Source organism: Lycium barbarum, chromosome 10 (genome assembly GCF_019175385.1).
Source record: "Lycium barbarum isolate Lr01 chromosome 10, ASM1917538v2, whole genome shotgun sequence".
Taxonomy (NCBI): domain Eukaryota; kingdom Viridiplantae; phylum Streptophyta; class Magnoliopsida; order Solanales; family Solanaceae; genus Lycium; species Lycium barbarum.
In genome coordinates, this window is record NC_083346.1 from 117,047,327 (window position 1) to 117,073,419 (window position 26,093).

General features: G+C 36.4%; 1 protein-coding gene and 1 non-coding gene across 3 annotated transcripts; one reads left to right on the plus strand and one right to left on the minus strand.

Moving 5' to 3' along the window:
- Positions 1-5,426: 5,426 nt before the first annotated feature.
- On the minus strand, positions 5,427-10,846 carry LOC132614829 (uncharacterized). Of its 2 annotated transcripts, none has more exons than XM_060329374.1 (3): positions 10,668-10,846; positions 7,434-8,491; positions 5,427-6,702 (listed from the first exon to the last, which is right to left on the minus strand). In XM_060329374.1, the coding sequence occupies exons 2-3, from the start codon at positions 8,472-8,474 to the stop codon at positions 6,130-6,132; spliced, it is 1,614 nt and encodes a 537-aa protein (XP_060185357.1). In that variant the 5' UTR covers positions 8,475-8,491; positions 10,668-10,846; the 3' UTR covers positions 5,427-6,129. The 2 variants fall into 2 exon arrangements, with proteins under 2 accessions (XP_060185357.1, XP_060185358.1); XM_060329375.1 differs by lacking the exon at positions 10,668-10,846 and adding an exon at positions 10,419-10,611.
- LOC132616283 (U6 spliceosomal RNA) lies at positions 9,989-10,087 on the plus strand. The gene has a single exon (XR_009573074.1). It is a non-coding gene; the product is annotated as a U6 spliceosomal RNA (small nuclear RNA).
- Positions 10,847-26,093: the final 15,247 nt, after the last annotated feature.

Sequence of the window (26,093 nt, forward strand, 5' to 3'; positions counted from 1 at the left end):
CCAAAAGGCCCCTCCCTTTTCCTTTTCCATCCACCAAAGCTCTTTTCCCCTTTTCCCGCCAAAATCACTAATCATCTTCAGGCGATTAATCCTTTTATTTTACTTTCTCATAATACTGCTTGACAATGAAAAAGGTAAGGTCTATGTCTTGTGTTTAAAGGCAGAAGACATGGTATCTACGATTCTTGGGAAGAATGTTCTGAGCAAGTAACTGGATTCCAGGGAAACCTATAGTTATCCTACAAATCATTGGAGGATGTAGTTGAAGCAAACAACGGATATTTTAAGGGTGAAAAAGGTAAAAATAAATATGAAAATGGTAAGGAAATAAATGGCAAATCTAAGTTCTACGTTGTGTTTAGGGGCAGAAAACGTGGTGTATACGCTAGTTGTGTTGAAAGTTCACCGCAAGTCGACGGATATAAGAGGAACCTATATAAATCTTACAAATCAGAGGCCGATGCTATGGCAGCATTCATAAATTCTCAACAGAAATGTCCAAGTAGTGGGTATCCTTCTAAAAGTGGATAGTGGCGGAGCCAAGATTTTCAGTAAGGAGGTTCAAAAATATGAAGAGGTAAACATACGAAGAAGCAAGGGGGTTTAACACTTATCATATATACATAAAAAAATAATTTTAACCTTCAATATACACTGTAATTTTTTGTCGGGGTGATTCGGATGAACCCCTCGGTTACACTTGGCTCCGCCCCTGCAAGCGGAGAAAAAAGCGAAAATGGTGATAATGATTTAATTTCGGTGTTCGTTGCTGGTTTGCTAGCGGGAATGAAATTATCAGAAAGTAACAATTTGTAAAATGTCCAAATTGATTGGGACTGAGTCCAACTGTCCAAGTTGTTGTTAATGTTGTTGTAGTAGTTGTGTCTGAGTCCAAGATGTTGTTAATGTTGTTGTCGTAGTTTGTGTGTACTGATAATAGGTCGCGTAATTGGTGCATTGTGAATAATGAAATCACTAGGTTCATAAAAATGTGTATGTTTCACTAGGTTCACTTGGCGATTTTGACATAATAGTAAGCCCCAACCCTAAGGAGGACTTTATGAAATGACAATTTAGTGTAGGAAATAACTATTTTTTACTTTAATCTATTTTGGTTTTTGATGAAATATATATATATATATATAGATGGATTCGTGCACTATGGTTTGAGGATATAAATATACGCGACAATAACTTGGATATGAATGTTATGTAGGTTACTATGGACGATTAAGTATAGTAATACTAGAAAAGTAAGCTAAAACAATAACTCCACAGATTCGGACTAAAGAGAGAAATAATATTTTGATTTGCTATTACAATGCTCTAGATTCCAAAGAGCTAACCCTTAAAAGTAGGGAAATGCCCCCTATTTATAGAGTTGTCTTATGGGTCTTGCCTATAACACAAAGCTCTTTTAGAATAAAGAAAACTCTAAAAGGATAAGATTGGGCCGTACGGTCTGACACCCGTACGGTTGGCAGCACAGTGTGGCAGAACGGTCTTGACGCGTGGCATTTTGTAACTAACCAAACGAACTAACGGCCACGATCAACTCGGCCATGGAGAAACCGGGCTAACGGCCACGATCAACTCGGTCATGGAGAAACCGGGCTAACGGCCACGATCAACTCGGCCATGGAAAAACCGGGCTAACTGTTACGATCAACTCGGCCATGGAAAAACCGGACTGGCTGTGATGAGGAGTCTGCTCCGGATAAATCGACCCAAACGATTTTCCTCCGCTTTCTTCTGATCAACCACTTCTGGTGCAATACCCTGGTCCGAAAGAAAGTTTTTACGCTCGTGCTTGTTTCTTCCTTCCCTTGATCCCCGATCTCACCGGTCTAGCATTAATCCGATTTTTACCGTATACACATAGAACAGTGTATAGGAATTATCTTTTTGATGTACCTTGTTATCATCTTGTTTATACGATTGAGGAGATGAGTCATGTCCTCAAACTTAGGCTAAAAAATATTGTGAGCTAAGATGAAATCCTATTTCTCCGAGATGGAGCCTATTCCATCAAAGTAGCTGCCGGGGGTTTGCTATCCCTCTTTTTTGTGATACTGATGATATGAATAAAATCAAGTCACGCTCCTATGAGTGGCGGTGGCTTATTAATTATTATTTTTAAAAATGTACTATGTACGTGGAGTTTTATTTTTATCCGATCTAGCGTCCTCGGGTTACGTTCAGTTCATTGCAAAAATATAAGGCAAAAGTCATAGACAATCCCCCAAATTTTGCCACATTTTTTTCTGAAATACCTAAATCGAGAGTTGTACCTATTGGGTATCTAAACCCCTCTGAATTTGTATCACATAAATACTTTTTACTGATGTGGCAAAAAAAGTGAACCACACTTTCCTTAAGCGCGTGACTTAATCAGAAATGTTAATTTTCTTTTTCTTTTTTTAATTAAAAACTTACCTCTTTGACTTTAATTAAATTTAAGAAAAAAATATTGGCCCCACTCTTCATCACCTCCCCCCTTGCGTCAGTCATCTCCCCTCCTTCCCTCTTCGTCTTCTCCACTTCTGTCTTCTTCAATTCTTCTTTTTTTTTTTTTGTTTTTTTTGTTTCTTTATATTTTGTTTATAAAAATTAACTTAAAAAAAAGGAGGAAGACAACTGGACCGATCTTCCTCCTCAATTCTTCCATCCAACTATTTTCCCACTCCTCCATTTCCGGCGAAGCTCCATTTCTTCAGTTCTTCTTCTTCTTCTTCTTCTTCTTCTTTTTTTTAGTTTCTTTATATTTTGTTTATAAAAATTAACTTAAAAAAAAGGAGGAAGACAACTGGACCGGTCTTCCTCCTCAATTCTTCCATCCAACTATTTTCCCACCCCTCCATTTCCGGCGAAGCTCCATTTTCTCCTTCCTTTTTTTTTTTCTCTTCTTCTTCTTCTTCTTCATTATAGCACTTCATTTCTTTTAATTATTATAGAAAATTAATTTGTGAATTGGATGTTATTTCTTACCACTATTTTTTTTGTCCTTTTTAGATCTAAAAAGTAGCATTACCATCTTGTTCACCGAAAAAAATGAGGATTCACCATTACTATGACTCTTTTTTAGCTCACCTTTCATTGAAGATTGATGGGTCTTGTAAAGACATTGATAGATCTAAATAAGAGAAGAAAAGGGGAATAAATTATTGGTGGGGTAGGGGGTGGTGGTGCAGCAGCCAGTGGTGGGAGAGCGGCGGTGGTTTCTTTTGGAGTTGAGGGGTGTATAATTTATTTTTTAATTATTATGATGGACCTCACCGCCACGTGTCATGTTTTCATTTGACAAAGTTTTCACGTCGTGGAGAGTGTAATACACTCTCTTAATTTTGCTGATTATTATGAAAAAGATACCTAATGGGATCAAATTTGGACTGATTTAAATACCCAATAGATACAACCTTTGATTTAGATACCCCAGAAAAAAATGTGGCAAAATTTAGGAGCTATGTATGACTTTTGCCAAAATATAAAATAGAGCACACAACAGGGTAAAGCAAGAAGAGAATAGTGTGTAAAGTCATAGCAGTACGTTAAACTAGGATTCGATTGCGGAAGATCAAAAGGAGGAATGGAAATAAAACTATACATGTTAGGAACCCATAAAATAGGAGTACTCAGGCCACAACGCAGGAACCAGCATCACCCAAATGCTAGTTACTACATCTCAACATCCATTGTTATCACTTGCCTTTTCGTTGCCAGCAGATGTTGCCGTGTTTTGGGCATCAGAAATATTGAGGGAGCTAACGAAATCTAAAAGGGCTAATATGGTACCCAAACATTTCTATCAACAACAAAATCCTAATGACCCTGACGAAGACAGACACTACCCGGCCAAATAGCGGTGAAAAACTTAAGCAAATAATTAAGAAAAATATATTAGTTTTCACATTTCAAAAAGACAAAAATAAGAGGAAGATGGAACGAGTCATGTTACGAGGGTTGAGTTATGAGCCTACTGACTCATTTTAAGCTAACCAATATTTTGATCTAAGCAAACTTTCTCGAAGATATCAATACAATACAATATTTTGAATAAGTTGTATTTGTGTAATTTTTTTAAAATAGTTGTAATGTTTTTAATTACCATTTTAAAAAGTTGTATTTGTGTGACTTTTCCTTATACATATCAATGTATAGGTTTGTTTATTGGGGCTAATGTCGGTAATTAAAATTGGCCGACTGTACATTTATGTAAGTTTCCTTTAAATTATTGGGTCAAAACAGGTCAGAATTGTTAGATTTTGTTTTGAATTTTCTACTTTCTTTGAATTTTACCGTAATTGTGTTTTACTTCAAAAAGAAATACTAATTCTTTTCTTGAAAGAAAAGTTTTGCACTTCTATAAATTAAAGATCATTTCTGACAACAACATAATAACATCCATAATCTGGTCCTTTAGGATTATAAAGTTATGTTTAGGAGGAGAATTTATTCCTAATTTTTTTTCGCCTATACTAGTTTCCTCATATGTATGCCAATTGGTTACATTATTATGCATATTTTAGTGTACTTTTTTCTTTGTTTTAGTATACTTCTCACACCCTGTTATTTCGATCCCAATAAAAATAACTAACCTCACAGGTCAAAATAAAATTCAAACCCAGACATACAAATTAAACTTGAGGATTGAGAATTATGTAAATTAAGAAAAACTTAAAGCAAATAATTTAAGAACAATAGATTAGTTTTCCCATTTTAAAAAAAAAATTACCTAAGTAAAGAGGAGGGGAAGGGGTTGCTTGAGTTATGAGGCCGTTGTTTATCTTATTTTGACCCAACCTATTTTGATCTAAGCAAATTATGGACGAAGATATTATATTTCTCTCATAAGAGTTAATTTATAAACATAGACAGGTAACGGCTTTCTTTTTTTGCTATCAACGTAGATTAACCTATTATAGTAGGTTAGTTACCATTTACCAATTAATTATAGTAGAGATTTACCTATAGAATATAGTTAACTTATAAGTCATTTGATTGTGTAAAAACCAGTACATAGAACTTACACTATTCTTTTGTCATATTATAGGTGATGAAACTCTATTTAACTTCGCTATGGTGGAAAGGAGGACAAAATAGTCTTCCCATAGTATAAGACCTTTGTAAGTCACTTGATAACTGCATCATGGTTTAGCCATAGGCACTATCTATCATTTGTACATCTCCAGAATGATGCAATGGTATTTTAGCTCAGGCTATCGTGTTATGTTGCTCGGACTCCTCAAAACGCTAATAAGTGCATGTTCTCTGCTCCAAATAGAGCATTTTCTGAGGATCTGAACACATGTGCAACAACATTGAAGAGACCGAGCAATATAGCTATCAGGGGATAAATAACTTTCAGCAGAATGAGAATTAAAATGTACCATTTGGCAATAGCAGACTAGCAGTGTTAGAAATTTCACTAGAGCGAGAAAGGGGTATGCATTTGATGGGAGTGAAAGTCAAATTAATGCCAATCAATACCAGCGAAAAACATAAATGTCTTTTACATAGGGTAAATGAAATTACAAGGCAAGCGAAAACCAGCTTGTTATCCTTTATACTAGAAAAATGTTTATATCTATCAATTAAATAACACTTAAAAGGCTAAAAAGATGACAAAGTCGTCGTAAGATCAATGTACGAAGATGAAAAAAGAATTTAAAATCAAAACTATGCCATTTTGAAGGATCGAAGGGATTGCCCACTGAAATATGAAGAAGATGAAAACTGGTATGTGACTTTATCTACTTCATGGAAAAAAAAAATCTTGTCCATCTCCTATGCTATGTCCTTGCTCCAGCTCAGATTTGAAAAAAAGACAATCTTGAAACAATGTACTTACTTTTTGTCTTCCATCTTCCAGCCTGAGAGTCGGAGTTACTCTTCTAAATTGGAAAGTGCTCAAGTCTCCCATTTAGAAAATGACCATCTGTTCAGTAACCTCAAAAATTGTTTGATCTACTTCTCATTTGGTGGCTACACATGCAATTTCTTTCTATAGGCGACTTTTTGGCTGTTTACCTTTTCCAACATTGATTCTGTTAAATCTTCCTTAGTCAGGTGCCAATTTGTCTATAGTGGCCAGAGATTCATTTGTTCCACCAAGTTCTTAGTTTTGGCATGTCACTCCTTTTTCTCTTCAGAAACTATTAAATCGTGATTCTTCTCAGGCAACTTGGGAGACTCTTCACTTTTGGATGACTCCAATTTGTAGGCTGAAGTTGTGAAATCTTGATGTTTTTGGGATGGGCTCAGAGACTCTTCACTTTTGTCAGGTGATTTCAAACCATCATTTTCTATTAGAGGTTCTGGGCTCTTATTTTTGTTATGGAGTTGATCTCTCGAGTCTTCTTTCTCACAGTGTTCATTTGTAGATGAATCTGTTTTAACTGTCGGTTCCACAACTTTCTCTGATTTGTCAGGTGACTCTATTTTGTTTTGTGAAGCTGTGGAATTTTGCTGACTCTTCGGTATGTCTGGAGATTGTTCATCATTATGTGACAAGTCTATAGTACAATCCTTTTTGGCGGATTGATCGGTGCTATCCTCTTCTCTGTCTTTCAACTCAGCGCCCTCTGCATTGACCTCTGTATTTTCCTCAACTTCTAAGGGTCCGAGCTTTGCATCAATACTCTTGATCGCAACTGTTAATGATCTTGCATCACGAGCAGCTGCTAGCCGTCCAGGTGATGATGCCTGTTTGTGTAGAAAGGAAAATATCACCGTGTCAAGAGCTTCATTGTTCTAGTATTTTCCTTTTATTTTTACAAAGTTAGCTTGCAAGAGAATCAAGAATCCAGTGAAACGCCATTGTGAATTAGATTCAATAAATAGCTCTAACATTCAATTTTCCCTTGATTTTGATTGGCATTTTTCTCACCAACTTTGAAGAAAATCACAGCATAAAGGTATTTAGATGAAGGATTCCCCACTGCGAAAATTCTTCTAGAGGAAAACAACCAAATTTTACTAACTCATAGTACAAAGTTATCAAAAATCAATGATGGTCACAAAATGAAATCAGCTTATTAGACTGTGAATTGGGCAGCCAAGGCAACATGCAACGAAGTTAATCTTTGTGTGAAATATCCATTTGAATTCTACCATTTTTCTTCACCTACTTTATCTCCTTGAGTTGATAATGGGATCACAGAGTAGAGTACGACTGTTAACAAAGAAAATGTAAGGGAAACAGAAGCAGGAAAGAAAACGCTGCTCTTCCAATCTTTGAACTAGATAGATAAAGTGCAAATTTTGGTCTTTCTCCCGTGTTTTTTCTTTCTCAACATTTTGAGATATCTACCAAGTTATTTCAGTTTGACTGCATACATTTCTATGTTTTGTCGAGAGAAAAAAGCAGCAGTAAAATAAGTTCAGTATATCCAAATTCCAAAGAAAGAGAACAGGGGCACCATGTAATAACTGACCTCCAACAATTGTTCAGCCCTTTTCTTCAAAGCCTCGAAAGATGCTTCCTTGTGAATAAGTTTTAAGATGCAAATTAAGTGCGACTGAAGATTCTCGAGACGGTGTTGGTCTGTTTTGCATTGAGGAATAGTAGATACACAGCCTACTGGATAGAAGGGGCAGTTAGCAAGCTTCATTGGACATACAGTTATACAGTGCCTGTCCATATCGCGCCTCATGAGCATTTCTGGGCATTTCTGCTCGCATTGAAGTATTTTGAAAGGACAAGTCGAGTCATGCAGTTCCAGCTGAGCTGCACTAAATCGAGCATTACATCCTTCGTTTTCACAGTTCAATTCCCTGAAACTGCACGAGGAGATATGTTTCGTTAGTTCTTCTTCGGATTTAAACTTCATAGGACAGTGATAAGTGTTCTTGAAGTCGATATTTCTTATCACTGTTTGTGCCACTGCTATCCTCCTCGCCATCAACCAAAAGCCGTTTATTTCCATTTCTTGTACAAAATCATCTATCCTTTCCTCCCTCCTTTCACTTAGCATCCATGATGATACTCTACTTAAAAAGTTCCTCTTAGACTGTGCAAAATCATCGATAAAATCCGATATAATATCATGAGGGTTGTCCGACACTTCAGCAACTGAGTCACCTTCACCAACAACAGATTCCGCAACAAACATCTCGCTTCTCTGGGTAAGATAGTCCACCATTTCTCTTCTAATACCGACAGCCACAGAAGCAGGGCTATTCAACAAACCACCGGTTGTATTGTCAATACAGGCAGAGGCTAATCCTGGAAGGAATTCATCCGCTACCTTTTGAACCATTTCTGCATCAAATAGATCACAGCGGAAGAGGGCACCGTCCTGTTCCACTTCCTCAATTGCTGCTGGTTTAGTTTCCTCCGCTTCCTGTAATTTCACGTCCTCAAGTGCTGCTGGTTTAGTTTCGCCCATTTCTTTTAATTTCACATCTTCAAGTGCTGCAGTTCTAATTTTCCCTTCATCTGTAGGGGGGTCCATGTTCAAAGAAGCTTCTGACATGTCCAAGAGATGAAAAACTGCAAACAACATATTATGTTTAGTACCGCAGATACTGAAAGTGGATATAAGAAAACTCCTAAAACAAAATAAGCCTTCAAAAGCATGACAGGATGATCTTGGCTGGTGAAATAAATAACCATCAGCAAATATGACAGGCGAAGAAACACTGATATCACTGACACATAAAATTTCATTCATTTCAATTAACTAGTTTAAGTTTCATATTCTGTGTCAATTTTCCTCTCTGCACCAGTGCGAATTGCTATATCAGCTTAATACTTCCATGATTGCCTCCTCTTTGGGTAGCTACATACTTTGATAATTTCCGGCTGTTGTGTGGCCAAAGAAATAAAAGTGGTAATATAGACACTACACCAAACAATAAAGACAAAAGCAACTGAGAGTAAGGAACGATAAATCATATTCCTTGATAAAATATACCTATCAACGAAAATGTTAATCCTTTTCAGAATCTAACATAATTGAAACCGGCATGAAAATTAGAAATAGTTCCTCATTTAAAAACTAAATATCATGGCTCCTATACAGAGACTACAATGTTGAAGTTCCTTTTCCGAGAATGGAATACTTGTTAATTCTCCTAAAATTCAGTACATTATAACTCAGAAAGTCAAAGATTTCTCTGGATTTGAAAGGGAAAAAAATATTTCATAACTAGCTTGGCCTTTCCGTACGGAAAGTGCAAGCAAAGGACTGGCTGTCGAGGCTTCTGCTCCGTCGTAAGACGGATCAAAGAAGAGCGGGGAACCTCTCGATGGTTTTTGGAAATTGACATCAGGAAGTGTTTTCACACCATCAACCGACATCGACTCATCCCAATCTTTAAGGAAGAGATCGACGATCCTGAGTTCTTCTACCCAATTCAAAAAGTCTTTTCCGCCGGACGACTCGTAGGAGGTGAGAAGGGCCCTTACTCTCATCCAACACCAAAATAAGTGAAATAGATAGCCTGGCTGCTATACATAAAAATGCAGATCATTGGATCTCATGATGAAATCTAAACCATAAAACTAAAATTTCTATTAAAGGTAATATAAAGGAGAATTCTCACAAGCAACAGAAGTTCGACCATGCGTCAATTGTATTCACCGGGGTAAAGTGAACCAGTAATTTCGATACGGAACATAGATATATATGTGCAAAACCACTAAACTTCCAATAAATACTAAATTTTAAACCCATAATTTCAAAAGTACAGTTTTGTTCAGTGCTAAAAAGTTTAATCATGGAACCATTTAAATACTGGATCTGCCTCTGCTTCTAGACCAGTGATATGATACCATTATTATCTTTATTGTGTCCCTTCAGGGACCAGTGGCGCAGCCAGGATTTCCGCCCAAGGAGTTCAAAATATAAAAGAGTAAGCATACGAAGAAGCCTAGGGGGGTTCAACATCTATTATATATACATAAAAAATAATTTTAACTTTGTAAAAACAGTGTTTTTTTCCGCCGAGGGGGTTCGGATGAACACCCTCAGCATAGTGTGGCTCCGCCACTGTCAGGGACAATAAAATTGGAACGATACAGAGAAGATTAGCATGACCCTGCTCAGGAATGACACACCCAAATCAAGAAATGGTCCAAAACTCCAAATTATCTTTAATGTAAATATCAATAATTTCAGGTTCCCCTTCTAACCATTTTTCCAAATTACTACATGTATAGTAGCCCATACAAGGGATGTCGCAATAACAGGTCAGCACGGTCCACGAAGCATCCCATATTCATGTGAGGTCCAGGGAATGGCCACAACCCTCAAGTGTCTATCCTGACACAACCACCAGTGCCTGATTCCACGACTCAAACCCAGGGAGACAACTTTACCAGGCAAATTGATTAAATGACCCTATACAAAATATAACGGATCGCCTATATATTATGTTAGAATCACAATGACAGCGAAATTAAAGAGAGAGATCACCTCTAGCCTCTTGTTGTTAAGATCAGATCAGAAAGTGAAAATCTGGGAACCCATCAAATGGGTGTCTCAATCAATAATCATATGAATATATAAATCAAGATTCCAAAAAATGAGCTCTAATTAATTACTTTGATGAATGAGCTTTTTAGCAGGAGAAGGACAAAAAAAGCTAATTTGCAAACAGAAAGGCAAGAAATGTACTTATGAAATAACGACAACAGATTTCAGGATATAATAAAATTAAATTACCTTCCAAATTTTGTGGGTTGCGATTTTGTCTCCACCCAAAATTTGAAGCTATAAAATCATGTTTGGTAAGTTAAAAAAGGTGAAAAGCTCCATATTCTAAGGCCTGCGTGCGTGTATAATACTACAAACAATTTTGACTATTAAAAGTCAACAATGGATCGCCTGCTTTTTATATTTTGCGTATACATATTGCTTTGCTTTCATTTAGATATAACCGTTAAAATGTACCCCAAAAAAGAAGATATAACCGTTAATGTATATACAGTAGACACATTTTGAATTTTTGGTACTTTACAAATTTTATTTAGTTTTATGATCTTTTTACAAGATATTTTTATTTTTTACACATAAGAGATCTGAAAAAAACACATAAGAGATTGAAAAAGTCATTTTTCTTCTATTCAAATTATAAAAGGGCAAGAGATCCTATTTTCACGACATTTTGGTTCTGAGCAGCCACGATTTGAACCATAATTAGTTTTAGTTTTGGCTTAATGCATATGCAGCGCCCTAAACTTGTCCCTTTTTTCCATTTTGGCATCTCAACTGAGTGGTGCTTCTAGTGAACCCCCAAACTTGGCCTAAAGTGTGTCTATCAAATACAATCAGGCTTACATACTAACATATATGGTGAGTTTTACTTTTTTAGCCTTGCGCGTGAATATCAATCTCATCCTACGTGAAAAGTTCAACCAATTAAAACACCCTACCCATTTTAATTATACACATTAAATATTAAGTTTAGGAGGTCGCATATGCATTAAGTCTTTAGTTTTTAGGTTCGCTATAAATATTTATACATATTTAATGCAAAATTTTAGTTTTTGCTTCATAACACGATTCATAACTAGTTTTAGTCTTTAGGTTCGCTATAAATATTTATATATATTTAATGAATATTTAAATACAAATACAAAATTTAAGCAAAATTCATATGTTGAATTCCCATAGGTTATACTATAGCTCTGCTAATAATCCGAGCTGTCAAGTTTTCAAGAGGTACGTACGCGCATTCAGTAATCAAGTTTTATTTTTTTATTTTTTTGGATTCAACTTATACTCCAAGGGATCGTTTGGTTAATGAATTAAAATGACTAATCCAAGTTATCCAACATAAAATTATGTATATGAGCTAAATTACTAATGAAAGGCATATCTGCCCAATTTCGCATATTTAAAGGGCATTATTTGATCTTTTTTCTCTTATTAATCAGCTAATTAGGGTAATTGGGGGCTCCAATTAAATTGAGGGCATATATTGGACCAGCTATTGAGCGGTAAGGGAATTAGGGACGGAGCTAAAAGCCTGAAAATGAATTCAGTTGAACCCAATAGCTTTTGCTTAACTAATTTATTTGTGTTAAAAATTTCCTTAAATATGTACAATTGTTAGCAAGAAGTCGTCGTTCTAAAATCCATAATCCATAAAGTTGAAATCCTGGATCCGCCTTTAAAGGGCATATATGAGCTAAACTATTAACGAAGAGCATATCTGCGTAATTTCGAATACTTTTGTAAAATATATTATTTGTAGGTCCTTAAATTTGACGGGTAGTACTTCGAATCCTAATTTGGATGTTAATTATTCAGTTTTTGTTCTCAAGTCATTACAAGTTTAATCTTAGTTTGACCAAAGTGTTAGTATTATTTGAATCCTGAAAATTATTGTCCGTTAAATAGGGTCAATTAACTCTCAAGTAATAGAAAAGACAAAAGATAACTTAATTGACGAATAAAAATGAGGATAATGCTAACTTGGCTAACTTGCTATATGACCAATCATGTATAATAAATTAATCAACATTAATGGCAGAAAAATAGGAATTAACGACCAACAGCATACATATGTCGCTAAACCAATATAGCAATAGATTAGCGACGAATCTGTATTGGTCGTCGTACATACTCGTAGTTGATGACTTTCTGCAATGGGAAAATCAAATTTGTTGCAAAGTATTCGACAGATTAGCAATTTTAGTGATTGGCTTTTGTCGCTGAATCCATAAGTGATTTCATTTGCGATCGTGACAAATATTCCCGTATGAAGAACTACTATGAAATAAAGAAAAGAAACCCTTGGATTACTAAATGAAGAACGTTACACGCATCATAAATATAAAAATGCCCGCTAAAACACTACATTTTATTCCCTAAAACAAAAAGGAGAGAACGATAGTGAAGTAATTAATTAAGAGTCATGAAAATGACACTAATTATTTAATTAACAACCCCTAGTGCAGAAGCACTTTCTTTGCCAGCCAATGCAGTCCCCACCACTGAAGCCTTCGTTACGGCAAACAAGAGCGCAGTTGTGGTCACCTAGGCATGGCCCCTTGTACCCATGGCTTTGCGAGATGCACACTCTTCCCTCCACTTGTGGTATAGCCATTTCTACACCCAAAAAAAATAAAAAAAAATAAGTTATATATATCAAATAATATGAAGAATATTTACACTTAGTTCGACGGGTTATAGCAGGTTATTACTTTATGTCTCAAGTTACTAAATCAAGTTTGTTATGAAGAGTATTAGTTTGTAATGTGTCGTACCGAAAATTTATAGGAACCAACATCTCTACCTCACAAAGATAGGACTAGTGGCGAACTCTTATAAAGAGGGTTCAAAAATTAAAAAAAAATAAACACACAAAAAAACCAAGAAAGTTCAACATCTATTATATATAGATAAAACATAATTTTAACCTTGTATATACAGTTTAATTTTTTTGCCGAAGAGGGTTGAGGTTAACCCCTTGCCCCTTACTGGCTCCGCTCCTGAGTAAAGGTAATGTCTACGTACGTTTTACCCTCCCAAACCCCATTTGTGGGATTACACCGAGAATGTTGTTGTTGTTATGAAGAATGTTGATTACATGTTATTATATTTCAACTTAACCTGATGTGTAGAAAAAATCTGTACACTATCACTGTACAAAACTTAAATTCAAAAATTAATTTAAAAAAATATAATCCATGTGTCTAACTACTATTTGAAGTGTTAGCTATCAGAAGTTGTGACCGAGGTCAAGCCTGAATTCCAGCATGTCCTCTTCTGGGCCTGCCTGTACTCCTCTTAGAGGTTCGCATTTTAGGCAAAGACGTCAAATCTTCAATGCAAACACTATCGTTATAATTTTAATTTATGAGTAGGATAAATTATTTTGTGATTCTTTTATGTCTTGAAACATATATAGGCAATTACTTTCCCATTTTGTACTAATTAATACTGAGGCCAAGTAAAAAAAGAAAAAATAACAATTACCTTTATATTTTGCGTTAATACACACCCGAGGACAAGTAAAGAGAAAAAATGGGTTGATTTGTACCATATATATATATATGATACTCGTTTATGGAAGCAATAATCTTAGTAGGAACAATAACAATTGTAATATCATGAGATAATTTTCAAATATAAATAAGAACCACTTTAAAGTAAAATATATGCAATATTTCCTAAATCTATTCTAAGTATCAGCTCACATTTAAATTTAAGGAAAAAAAAGACGGAATAAGACTTACGTGAGGCAAACACAATGAGAAGGAGAAAAAAAAGACCAGAAGTTTTTCTCTCCATATTTTCTTAGTAAATTTTTCTTTTTACAGTCTCACACAGATGTCTTCTAAATGTTCGGATGTGACTCCTTTAAATAGTAGCACCAGTGCCATAATGTGTTACTGTCCTCCTATGGTAAAAAGTGAAAAAAGACAAGTTGATATTTAAATATTACCTATCGTTAGTATTAAAAAAAAAAATGCAACCTCGAAAATGGAAAATATTATTTTTCTTACGTTATTTCAAGTGTCTTACATAATTGGTTTTCACCTAATCCCGCGTTGCAATTACTTTCTCCCTCTCATTTTAAACGTCGCTTTAACTTTTTTACTTTCATTAGGATAACAATAACTACTATTCCTATAATGTATAGTTTACTAAGTTACCCTTATTAAATAAAGGTAGATTAGTCTTTATTCATAAATATTGTGCAAACTTCTTTAATGTAAGGGGTCGTTTGGTTTAAGGACTCATTAGTCCCGGGATTATAATCCCGGGACTAATTTATCCCATCTATTGGGATTATTTTATATCATCTAAAAGATGATATAAAATAATCCCAGTATAAGTGGGTTAAGAAGGTATAAGCTGGGTTATCCCAGCACTAATTTTTATACCATGTTTGGTACAAGGTATAAATTTATCCCAGCACTAATTTATACCTTGTACCAAACATGGTATAAAAATTAGTGCTGGGATAAACCACCTTATACCTTAAACCAAACGACCCCTAAGGGTATATATCGTTGAAAACAATCGTTAATTTTAGTTTTGGATTTCTAATGACAATCACTTTGGAACAAATTTTTGAGCTAAAACGATAGTTAAAATGGATAGATGGAGTAATAAGGATGTGGTGCAACGGATGGGGCTGCTCCTTCCTTAACCAGAGGTCTCGGGTTCGAGCTCTGGGTATGAAAAAATCTTTGGTAGGGAGCGCTTCCCCCCAAATGGAGCCCTACGCAGCGCGATTCCGAATATGGTCGGGCTCCAATGCGAATACCCGACCGAGTGGAAAACAAAAAAAAAAAAAGTAAAAGAATACGAGTATATTTTTCATGTGTGAATGTGTGATTATGTTTAGTGCAAACAAAGATTCAAATAGACAAAAAAAGCAGCGGCTGTGCTACATTATCGCACTTTAATTTGAAAAACTGAGTTTAATTAATAAATATTTTATGAGGATATCGGATATTGAGCAGATTTCATGTTTTAAGCAACTTATTACCATGTCTTTCACTTTATTGTATAAAAATTATCAAATTATCTATTTCATAATTAAAAAAATTACTTAACGTTATAAGTATTACAAAAATTACAGCTTATTATTGTAATGAAAAGGTTACTCAACTTTATCTAAATATCATTAAAAAAAAAGATTAAAGAAAATAAATAAAATACTTTTACATAAAGTTGAATAATACTCCATCCGTTCACTTTTATTTGTCCAATTTGAACTTTGCATATCCTTTATGAAATAATAATATAATAATTTATATAGGTATTTTACCACAATACTCATATTAATTGATGTTTAGTAATCTTAAGTCTTGGGAAATGATTTTAGGAATAAGTAATTAATTACTATGGGTGAAACATGAAAAAAAAAAACACTCTTGATATCTAAAAGTGGCAAGTAAAAGTAAAAATGTATTTTTAGTATAGTGGACAAACAAAAGTGAATGGAGGGAGTATTTTGTAATCCCTCCGTCTCAAATTATTTGTCGTAATTAATAAAAATATGTTTCTCAAATTATTGTCGTTGTAGAAGTTCAAGGCACAATTAATTAGTTTTTTTACCATTTTATCCTTGGTAAAAAATTTCAATTAATGAAGATGACACATAAATAGAGCAAATATTTAATAGAGAGAGACAGATTATAACTTAGATATAAATAAGGGTAAAGCTAGTCAAATGTTTTTCCTAATTAATACTCCCTCCGGATCAAAAAAAGAGTCCACTTAGCATTTTTTTCTTGGATCAAAAAAAGAGTCCACTTAGCAAATAAAAAAAAATTAACCTTGTTTTTTCATATTTGCCCCTATTAAGTGTTATATGATCAAATTCCAATGCCTATTTAATTAGGGGTAGTTTAGTCAAATTACCTATTTTTATCTAGGATTTAGTATTTTTTTAAGAGGTGTGCAAATGGTTAAGTGGACTCTTTTTTTGATCCTGAGGAAGTATTTTTTAAGAGGCGTGTAAACAAAAAACCGACAAATAATTTGAGACGGAGGGCAATATTTTATATAAAATTGAATGCTTTTTGTTACAAAAAGAATATAAGAATTTTATTATTTTAATGCGATAACATTTTTTTTTTGTTTTTGCAAGACCCAACACATTGTTTGACTGACTGAGTCAGAGTTTAGTGTGCCCAAGGAGGAATCACGTGACAACGCGAAACTAAGAATTAATTAATGAAAGCTCCGACATAATTTAAGGTTAATTAAAAGTAATTATGCAGACTAAACAAGACAAGAATGCACCAACGGTGATGCATTGAGCGTGCATGGACAGTTCTGACCCGGAAATCAAACAAGATCTTTGGGTTGTTGGTGGAATATTATAATAAGCACGGTTTATTTAAGCAATTTTATGCACCTTCATTATAATTTAATACAGTATATGTTATTATTAAGTAGAGTTACTTATAATTACTTTTTAATGACTAGATCGTGTAGATATTTTTTATCTGATCAATGCATAAAATTTAAACTCTTATAAGTCCTCATCAGTGCCTACTTGCATAATTGGGTTATTCAATGTCTGTTTTTTCAAACTTTCAAAATCAAGAAGAGAAGATGGTTTCATAAGTATTTAGAAAAAAGTACTTTTAAAAAATAGTAATTTATGTTTGGTTAATCAATTTAAAAATTGGGTTTATCGATATTAGAGCAGTAATTTTTATTTAGCCAAGGTTAGAAAATACTTATGAAAAAATTGCTTTTTCAATGTTTGCTAATTATTCAAAAGCACCTATTTTTATCCTAAAAGCTTGGCCAAACAGACTAGAACATTAGAAATCAGAGAAGTAATTTGATCAGGTTAATGTAATTTCCAAGAGTAATTGTAATTTTAGAATGACTTGTACACTGTAGTATGTTTGAAACAGACTTAAAACAACTGTAAATATTCTCTCCAATTCAAAGAATACACTAGTAATAATGAACAATCATACCAACTCAACCAGAATACCATGGACCTAAGAAATATGGTTCTCTAGGGTTGTTTGGTATGAAGAAAATATTTTTCAATTTGCACATATTTAATTAGTTGTTCAAAGTATTTTGAAAAACATCTCATTTAGGAAAATAAACTCCTTAAAAAGTCAAGAAAATGACTCCTATAAGTAGAAAAGACAAGTTTGGCATTTCACACTAATTGTCTTCTTCCCACCCACCTCAACACACTTCAAATTTTAACAAGTCGGTTTATGGTCCATTTGTTAACTTGACTCTACGGTATTTTGAACAATGAATTACCCATCAAAATATTAGGTCAAAACAGGTCAAGATAGTGCAACGTGACGGGTCAAAATGGTAGAAATAGAGCACCAGGTAGCAGCTTTTATATATGCCGTTTAAACTTTAGCCATTTCCTAAAAACTACTAATATTTAAAAGTTTAGTTAGATTTGACAAATTTCAGACCACTCTCTTCTTCTTCTCTTCAGACCTTCGGGTTTGAAGTTTTGGACTGCCAGAATCTAACTTCAGATACAAATTTGAAATTTTAGATATGACGGTCTGAAATTCAATTTTGAAGCGACTAAATTTTAAGTACTTTGTAAATTCCTGTTATGTTTTAATTTATATAAGGCTTTATATAATGGTTCTAAAATTGTGCATACGCAACCAAGAGACTTGTACAAGTGTTTTAGTGCAAGGAATCACAATCCCTGTCTCTCCCAAGTTTGGTACCATATTCCTAACAGCTGATATTTTATTAGATTCTCATATGGAAAGAGCATTATGGCTGCAAAATAAAAAGTGAAGATGATAAAAGATTTCTTGTCTCTGTGACTCTCAAGATTCCACTCTTCTTACTTTATTTCCCTTTTGTTTAACCGAAAGCATCGCGCACCAGTGTTCACAACACTATTTTCTTTATTAAATAGGGTTGTGATCTTATATGGAGTAGTATTATTTAAACAATGTATATTATAATTTTGTCATCTCCGTAATGCATATTCATTACTAGCTATACATGCCCGTGCACCAACATGTCTATTCACTTTAATTAGTCAGTCTTTAAGGTTTGTATTTTGAAAATAACTTTTAAAAATATTCTAATTGTTCTTATATATACAAAATGTATTTTATGTACCATCACTTTAGTTGTAATTAAAAGTCTTTGAGATGGAAAGAGTCGGACTTTTTTATCATTATCATGACAATGAAAGTTGTTCATTGGTGTAAAAGAAAATTAGTAAGAATATGAGGGAAAATTAATATTTTGATTCTAAATTTTTTCTTTTAAATTCTTTAATATTTTATATGTATGCCGACAGGTTGATATCCATTTCAATTAAGTAACTATTCAGATCCAAACATAAAAACCATTTTGTTGTATATATTGGATTAAAATATTTTTATTAAATTAATTAAAAATATATATTATAATTTTTTATATTAATTGTTAAAAAAATCAAAATTAGAAAGATATATGTTATATCATTAATCACCAAATTTTAATACTGAAATGAAAATATAAAGTAATACATTTTATAAATGTAAAGAAACAATAATCGGAGACTGCAAAGGAGAGTAAATAAGTAAAGTATTGACAATGATGGAAAACGGGGATAAATGTCACTCCCTCCCTTTACTTTTATTTGTCGATGTTAACATATCAAGGGAAAAAAATTTCTTCTTCTTATTTTACCCTTCACATTAATTATTAATTTTCAAATCATTTTCTGAGGCTATTGAGACTATATACAAATAAATATGGATATGATGATAAAATATATACTTGATTTATTAATTTTTAAAGAACGTGAAAAGTCAAAAGTGAACAAGTTATGCGTAGGAGCATTAAAATAACTTTTGATGCAAATTTGTGTTGCTATTGTTCGTCCTCTCTTCACGTTTAAAGTATTCCCAAGGTGTGAAAATGGGAATCCACGTGCTAAGCCTCTAATGTAAGCAACTAACTCTGCAAATATTGAATTACTCTGAAATTAGCTGATATAGATTGTTGAAACGTGAAAAACCAATTTAACCCCATAGCTATATAAATTTTCTTCTCCCTAAATTGCTAAGCATTAAAGTGTACGGAGGAAATAAATATGCCGAAAAATTAAATTTAAAGTGCATACGTCTATACATGAGAAGGAAATTAAATATTAAGTACTATGACACATGTCTACGTTAATATGAACGAAGGGAGTACTTCATTTTTATTAATTCTTAAAGAACGTAAAAAGTCAAGTATAGTAATGTGGTCAAGTAATATGGGACGGAAGGAGTACTTCATTTATTAATTGTTAAATAACGTGAAAAGTCAAAATGAACAAGTAAAAGTGCACAGAGGAAATAAATATGTGTCGGAGAATTAAAATAGAAGTGCACACGTGTATACATGATAAGAGAATAAATATTAATGAGAACCAGACTTACTTGAAAACAACCAAAATTCATTGTAAAAATGCGTCGAATGTGCCACAAATCTGCGGCACATCAATACTCCCAACTTAAGATCTTTGCTTGTCCTCAAGCAAGTTAGACAAAACAACTACAAAATAAAATTGCAACTATGCTAAAAATAAAGTAAAAGTGACTACGATGGTGTTTGCTCATTGCTACCGGCACGTGCATTTTAAATCAACTCCCTCTTTCATCATTTCTAAATAGGGTTCTTTCAAAACAAACTTGTTATAATTGACCTTGACGCTTCAATTGATGACATCACATTATTAGAAGCATTTATGCATGCGAGTATTCGCCATTATGCCCTCACTTAGCTAGGAAAATGTCCCACACATAATTTTTCAATAAGAATTGGGAGAAGGATGGGTGAGAATAGAAAGCACTCGTGCTCACAAAGAAGTTCATGATTTACAAGTGCAGATACCATATGCTTGCCTTTAATTTCAATGCCTAACACTTTCAGACGGTTCAGTTGTGATCACTATAGGACTTGTTCTTGGGTTGTAATGTAGGCTCGGGGACGGGTAGGATTCTCATTTGGGAATTAGTGACTCATCCTCCTCGACACTACAGATTTCGACCTTTCTTCCCATGCCCAATCTATTCATTTTCCAACTTATGACTAAGATGTGATTCTACTCTTACTAGAATTTACAATCTTTTTATGAGACAATATTATTATCGTTATAAAACTATATCTATACATATATATACATATACATATGTACGTAAACACAACTTTTTTATTTTTATATAATCCGCTATCACATCCAGTTCTCAACTATGCAACTCACACACCCCCAGCTTTAGGCTCTTGGCCTTTACTTCACACATATACCACCCCCAGCTTAGGCGATTTGCCTCTTTTATCTAGTAGTGTCAAGGAGGGAATGAGTGCAAAGATGGAATGCATTCATGAAATGGGGAAAAGGTTTGTTACAGCTAATCAAGAGAAAAAGTCAAAGGCTCAACGTGGAAACTAGTGATATTCATATAGAACAGGTTTTGGGCTTTTGAAGACTGAAGTGACTATTCAGAATGAAAGTCTATGATCACTTCACAACCGACTATCCTAAGCAATATAGCACGACTTACCAGGCAAGTTCTGGATCCACATATGCTAATAATGAAACAAGAAGTTCTCACACTCACAATGGCATAACGATTTGAACACTCAATTCATACACACTCTAATATCTATGATGTCACAAAAAGAACCATACATGTCAATTCATTTCAACCTGATTACGCAAACAAATTTTGGAGGGGTCAATTTCAAACCAATCCATAAAACACATCATAAATATCCTTTTTCATCCAAAATCCATGCCATAAGTTCAAAATACAACAACTATGAAAGTCACAATTACTTTAATTCCACAAAACAAATATAAATACTGAAAAGTACACCAGGTTACCCGACCCCCAGCAAAAAGAAGATGCATTGTCCCCAACGTATCAAAAATCATACCATCACCCCATGGTGGTGGTGTCGACCTGAAATACTCTAATCCTGTTTTTGCTGCTAAGGTGCCTCCCCCGCAGCAGGCTGAATGGGGGCCCTCTCTCCTGATGGATCGGTGGACTGAAGTGGTGGAGCTGACTGGATCTGTGGCAGCAGGTCCTGAGGAGCAATCGTGATCGTCCTGACTGGCGTTGGGATAGCACTAGTGCTGGAAGATGCGCCGGTGAACCTCATGTCCAGGCGTGACTGCCGAATACCCTCCTGAAGCTCGAGGTCTTCATCCTCATTATCATCCTCCTCATCATCATCAGCCAATGTGACAGGCCGCTTTCTCTTTTGCGACTTTCCTGGGGCTCATCCTCAGTCACCAAGTCAACTACTCTGATCAAATCGAAAATGTTGGCGACTGGTGCAGGTGGTGTCGGGTCATCCACAATAACCGGCTCTCTCATCCGAAGGGCCGCAATCTCAGCTCTGAGCTGGTCAAGCTGGGTCTTCAAATCTCCCGAAGTACCAGACTCACTCTTTTTCTCAATAGTGAGAATCCGCATCTCCAAACTGTCAAGTCTGGCATTGATTCTAGCATGATGCCTCTCCATAGCCTCCTGAAGAGGTTCCAACTCCGGTGTAATCTCTCTCCGAACGAATCTACCCAACTGCTGCAATATCTGGGTCACCTGCTGATCAGCACGCTCTGCCTTGATCGCAAATTCTCTGAAGTTGGCTCTGTTGAGGACAAAGAGATCCTCGGAGACTTATGTTGCGACTGACGAAGGAATAGGAGATGCAGATGGAACAGCAGGCCAAGGTGGTGCTTTAGAAGAAGGGGCGGCATCAGCTACAGATGGTGTGGAGGCCTCTGTGGTGGACAATCCGTCTGTGCCTATATCCATTGTGCCCTGTGGTACAGAATCCGTGACATGCTCAGCCTGCTCACCCATGAGCTCTAGTAATGAAGTACTGGTGGCCTGAGAAGTACGGAGGGTCTCATCCCTACTCCGTGTGATGTCTCACACCTTTGTTACCGGAAGAGTAACTGCAAATGCATCAAGGTGCCTCACCTGGGCCAATCGACACAACTGCGTGATGAGGCACGGGAATATCAAGGTTGTCGCCTCATGTGGTGTGCGTGCCCGAATGACCCTACTAATCAAATCACCCAAGTTCATTGGGTACCTCGATAGCATACCAGCCACAACCACTGCTCTATCCGGTGTGACTATGTTGTCTGCCCCCGTGGGAAGAACCCGACAGATGACGAAATTCCACCAAAATTTAGCTTCCAAGCTGATATCTGCCTTATGGATTTTAGCACCCAATTTTCTCAACCATGGGGCCTGGTCCGCTGGCCCTCTAGCCATCACCGTCGCAAACCATTCCCGTATAGATTGCTCAGCCCGTCTTTCAAATTTATCATCATATTCCACCATAGTTGGTGCCACGAAGTCATCATCAAAATAAAACCGGTTGATTGTGCGTGCTGAGACGTCAACATGGACACCCCGAACATACACTGTGTCCAATGGAGGGGCGGCTTTCAAAGCTCTCTTGTTCTTGTGGCGCTGCTCAAGCATTACCCTGTATGTAGCATAGAATTTCCGAACCATGGTCGGGCAATAATCCCCTGGAGGCTGGGTGAATGCCTCAAGATGAAAGTGCTGGATGAGATTGGTGACCCGAGGGTAGCTTTCCAAGTCGCTCATACTGATTTGTTCTTCCTCTTGAATATTTTTCCTCGGATGACCCCCGTCGACTGTAGTGGCCCCTTTGACATAGTACTTTCGGCATCCTTGATAGGGGAAACGGACTACCGCTATCTCCATCTTTTGCAGCCGCAGCCGCTCGTGCTCCTCATCTGAATTTCGCTCAGGAGCGGCTGGTTGGTCTGTCGCTACATCACTAGAATCAGCGGTTGTGGAGAATGAAGTCCCCTCGGTAGACTGAGAGGAGACCAAAGTGGGTGATTCTGCTTGGGGCGTGGTGGTTTGAGTCCTCGATCGAGTCGTTGGGACTACTGCTTGATTTTCAGAGTCAGAGGGTTCGTCCCTAAGAATAAGGGCTGTTTGACCCCGACCTCGGCCTTTCCTGGGACCACCACCCCGCTTGACTGGATTCTTTAGAGGCATACCTGATAAAACAACACACTTCATTATTAAGATAACCATAGAAACATACAGGATCAGTCAAAAGTACAAGACATGAGATAATTGTTAAAGCTGCCAGTGGTCGGTCGATGTGATAAAGAGTCGTCGACCAGATCGACGAGGCGTCGAAGTGCCCGTCGAACTGATCGACGCATCGTCGATCGCATCGTCGATCTATGATGAGCCACTAGAAATTTTGAGCAAAAGACGGTGAGAAAGACGCCCCATCGATCAATTCGACGAGCCGTCGATCTCATCGTCGATCTCATTTCAGCACCAAATTGGCCACTGGAAATTTAAACTAAACGACGGTGGGAAAGACGCCCCGTCGATCGATTCGACGGGTCGTCGAATCCACCGTCGATGCTGTTTTTGGCAAGAACATTAGATAAGGCTCATTCGACGTTAAATAGGACGGTCCGTCGATTGAATCGACGGGCCGTCTAATTGAACGTCGAATGGTTTCGCATGCTAGACTACAGATCCTATACATTATTTGGCCGATGTGTCAATCGTCACGTATTTTGGGGTTACTCAGACTTCACCCCATGTTGGCTTGGGTTAGACTAGGGAAATCATTTGGCGGGCACAACAACTCGAAGGTCGTAATACCCTCCAAGCCATTGTGACCCACAATGCCCTACTTTGGCATTTCATCGAACAGTTGGTGGGCAAAACAACAACAACCTCATGAATGAGGTGTGTTTGTCGTAATGCCCTCCGACTTGGCTAAAAATCAGACACCCAACAACCACAGACATATCAACAAACCACCCCCAGCAAAAAATATGAGCATACCAGGAGAATATAACACGATGCAACAACAAGAAACGTAATAAAAAAATAAGCAACATAAGCCTTAGAATGCAAAAACAAACAATCATAAAGGAAAACTAATCTAGTAAGGCACATACCTTGAAGATGATTTCAACTTTCTAGAATGGAAAACTACTTGAAAAAGCACACACCAAGAGGGATAAAGTAGTAGGGTAGGGGGGAAAAGTGGTTGTAGGGGGTGGGGAAGGAAAGGGGGAGTGGGTAGAGTTGGGGTAGCAGTTAAGGCAAAGGGGGAGAAGTGATAGCGAGAGAGAGAGAGAGAAATAGAGAAAGAGAGAGGTTACATATGAAAAAGGGTAGGGCAACAGACGTGGGTTATAAACCCACGTCCCTGAACCGTCGGGTTAAAAAGACGGAGGGAGTGTTCAATCGACGGAGCGTCGAGTCAATCGATGTTCCGTCTTTTTGACATGACCCTCCGTGTCTCTCTCCTCTTTTTTTTTTAATTTAAAAGAGCAGAAGAGCGCCCGTCGATCAGTTCGACGGAGCGTCAAACCTGTCGTCGATTTGCCATTATTTCCAGTGACCAATCTTTCATGTTATCCACTCGACAGTGCATTCGACGTTTCGTCGATCAGATCGACGGTCCGTCGAATGTGTCGTCTAACTGTTGTCCTGGCAATTTCTGGGTTCAACACTTAGGTTCTGCAACACATCAACAAACATTAAAACAACACAACAGCAAAAATCAACAGAATTAAAGAAAAATATATTGCGAAAAATGCACATGGGTTGCCTCCCAAAAAGCGCACAATTTAACGTCGCGGCACGACGTGATACCACTTTGGATGCTAAGATCCGGTGCCATGTTTTAACCGGTGAGCATCGACAATCTTGTCTCCATCAACCATCAAATGGTAGTGCTTTACCCGATGGCCATTGACTCTGAAAGTACGCGTCCCGTCGTCATTGACCCATTGGGTGACACACTCACCAAAGTAAAATGACCGGACCACTTGAATTTCAACTTGCCCAGAAAGAGCTTCAACCTTGAATTGAATAGCAACACCGAATCACCCGGTTGAAAATCTCGCTTTAGAAGTTTGACATCATGATAGTGTTTCATCCTTTCTTTGTACAAACTCGCACTCTCATAGGCATGATACCGAAACTCATCCATTTCATTCATTTGAAACAACCGCAGCTTGGTTGCTTCGTCCCAATTCATGTTCAATTTTTTTAATGCCCACAAAGCCTTGTGTTCAAGTTCAACAGGTAAATGACAAGCTTTACCGAACAACAACCGATAAGGAGAAATACCAATGGGTGTCTTGAACGCTGTTCTATAAGCCCAAAGAGCGTCATCAAGCTTAGATGACCAATCAGTGCGGTTTGCATTAACCGTCTTTGCTAAAATGCTCTGGTTTAGGGGTGGTAAGGAGTTGCCACCCTGTGCTGCACTCCATATTTCTCCAAGAGATTAGTGAATTGTTTTTTGCAAAAGTGAGTGCCACCATCACTAATGATTGCCCGTGGAGTGCCAAACCTTGTGAATATGTTTCTTTTGAGAAATTTGGTGACACTCTTGCCATCATTGTTGGGTAATGCTACAGCTTCAACCCACTTGGACACATAGTCAACCGCGACAAGGATGTATCGCATGCCACGAGAACTTACAAAGGGACCCATAAAGTCGATGCCCCACATATCAAATAGTTCAACCTCCATGACAAAATTCATTGGCATTTCGTGCTTCCTCCCAATCGATCCTTGGCGTTGACATTGGTCACAAGATTTCACCATCAAATTTGCATCATGATAAATGGTGGGC

Excerpts from the sequence above, each read along its gene's own strand:
- LOC132614829 (XM_060329374.1), bottom strand. The coding sequence starts at position 8,474 with ATGTCAGAAGCTTCTTTGAACATGGACCCCCCTACAGATGAAGGGAAA. Across the intron at positions 6,703-7,433 it reads GGGCTGAACAATTGTTGGAG|GCATCATCACCTGGACGGCT; the intron begins GTCAGTTATTAC and ends CTACACAAACAG.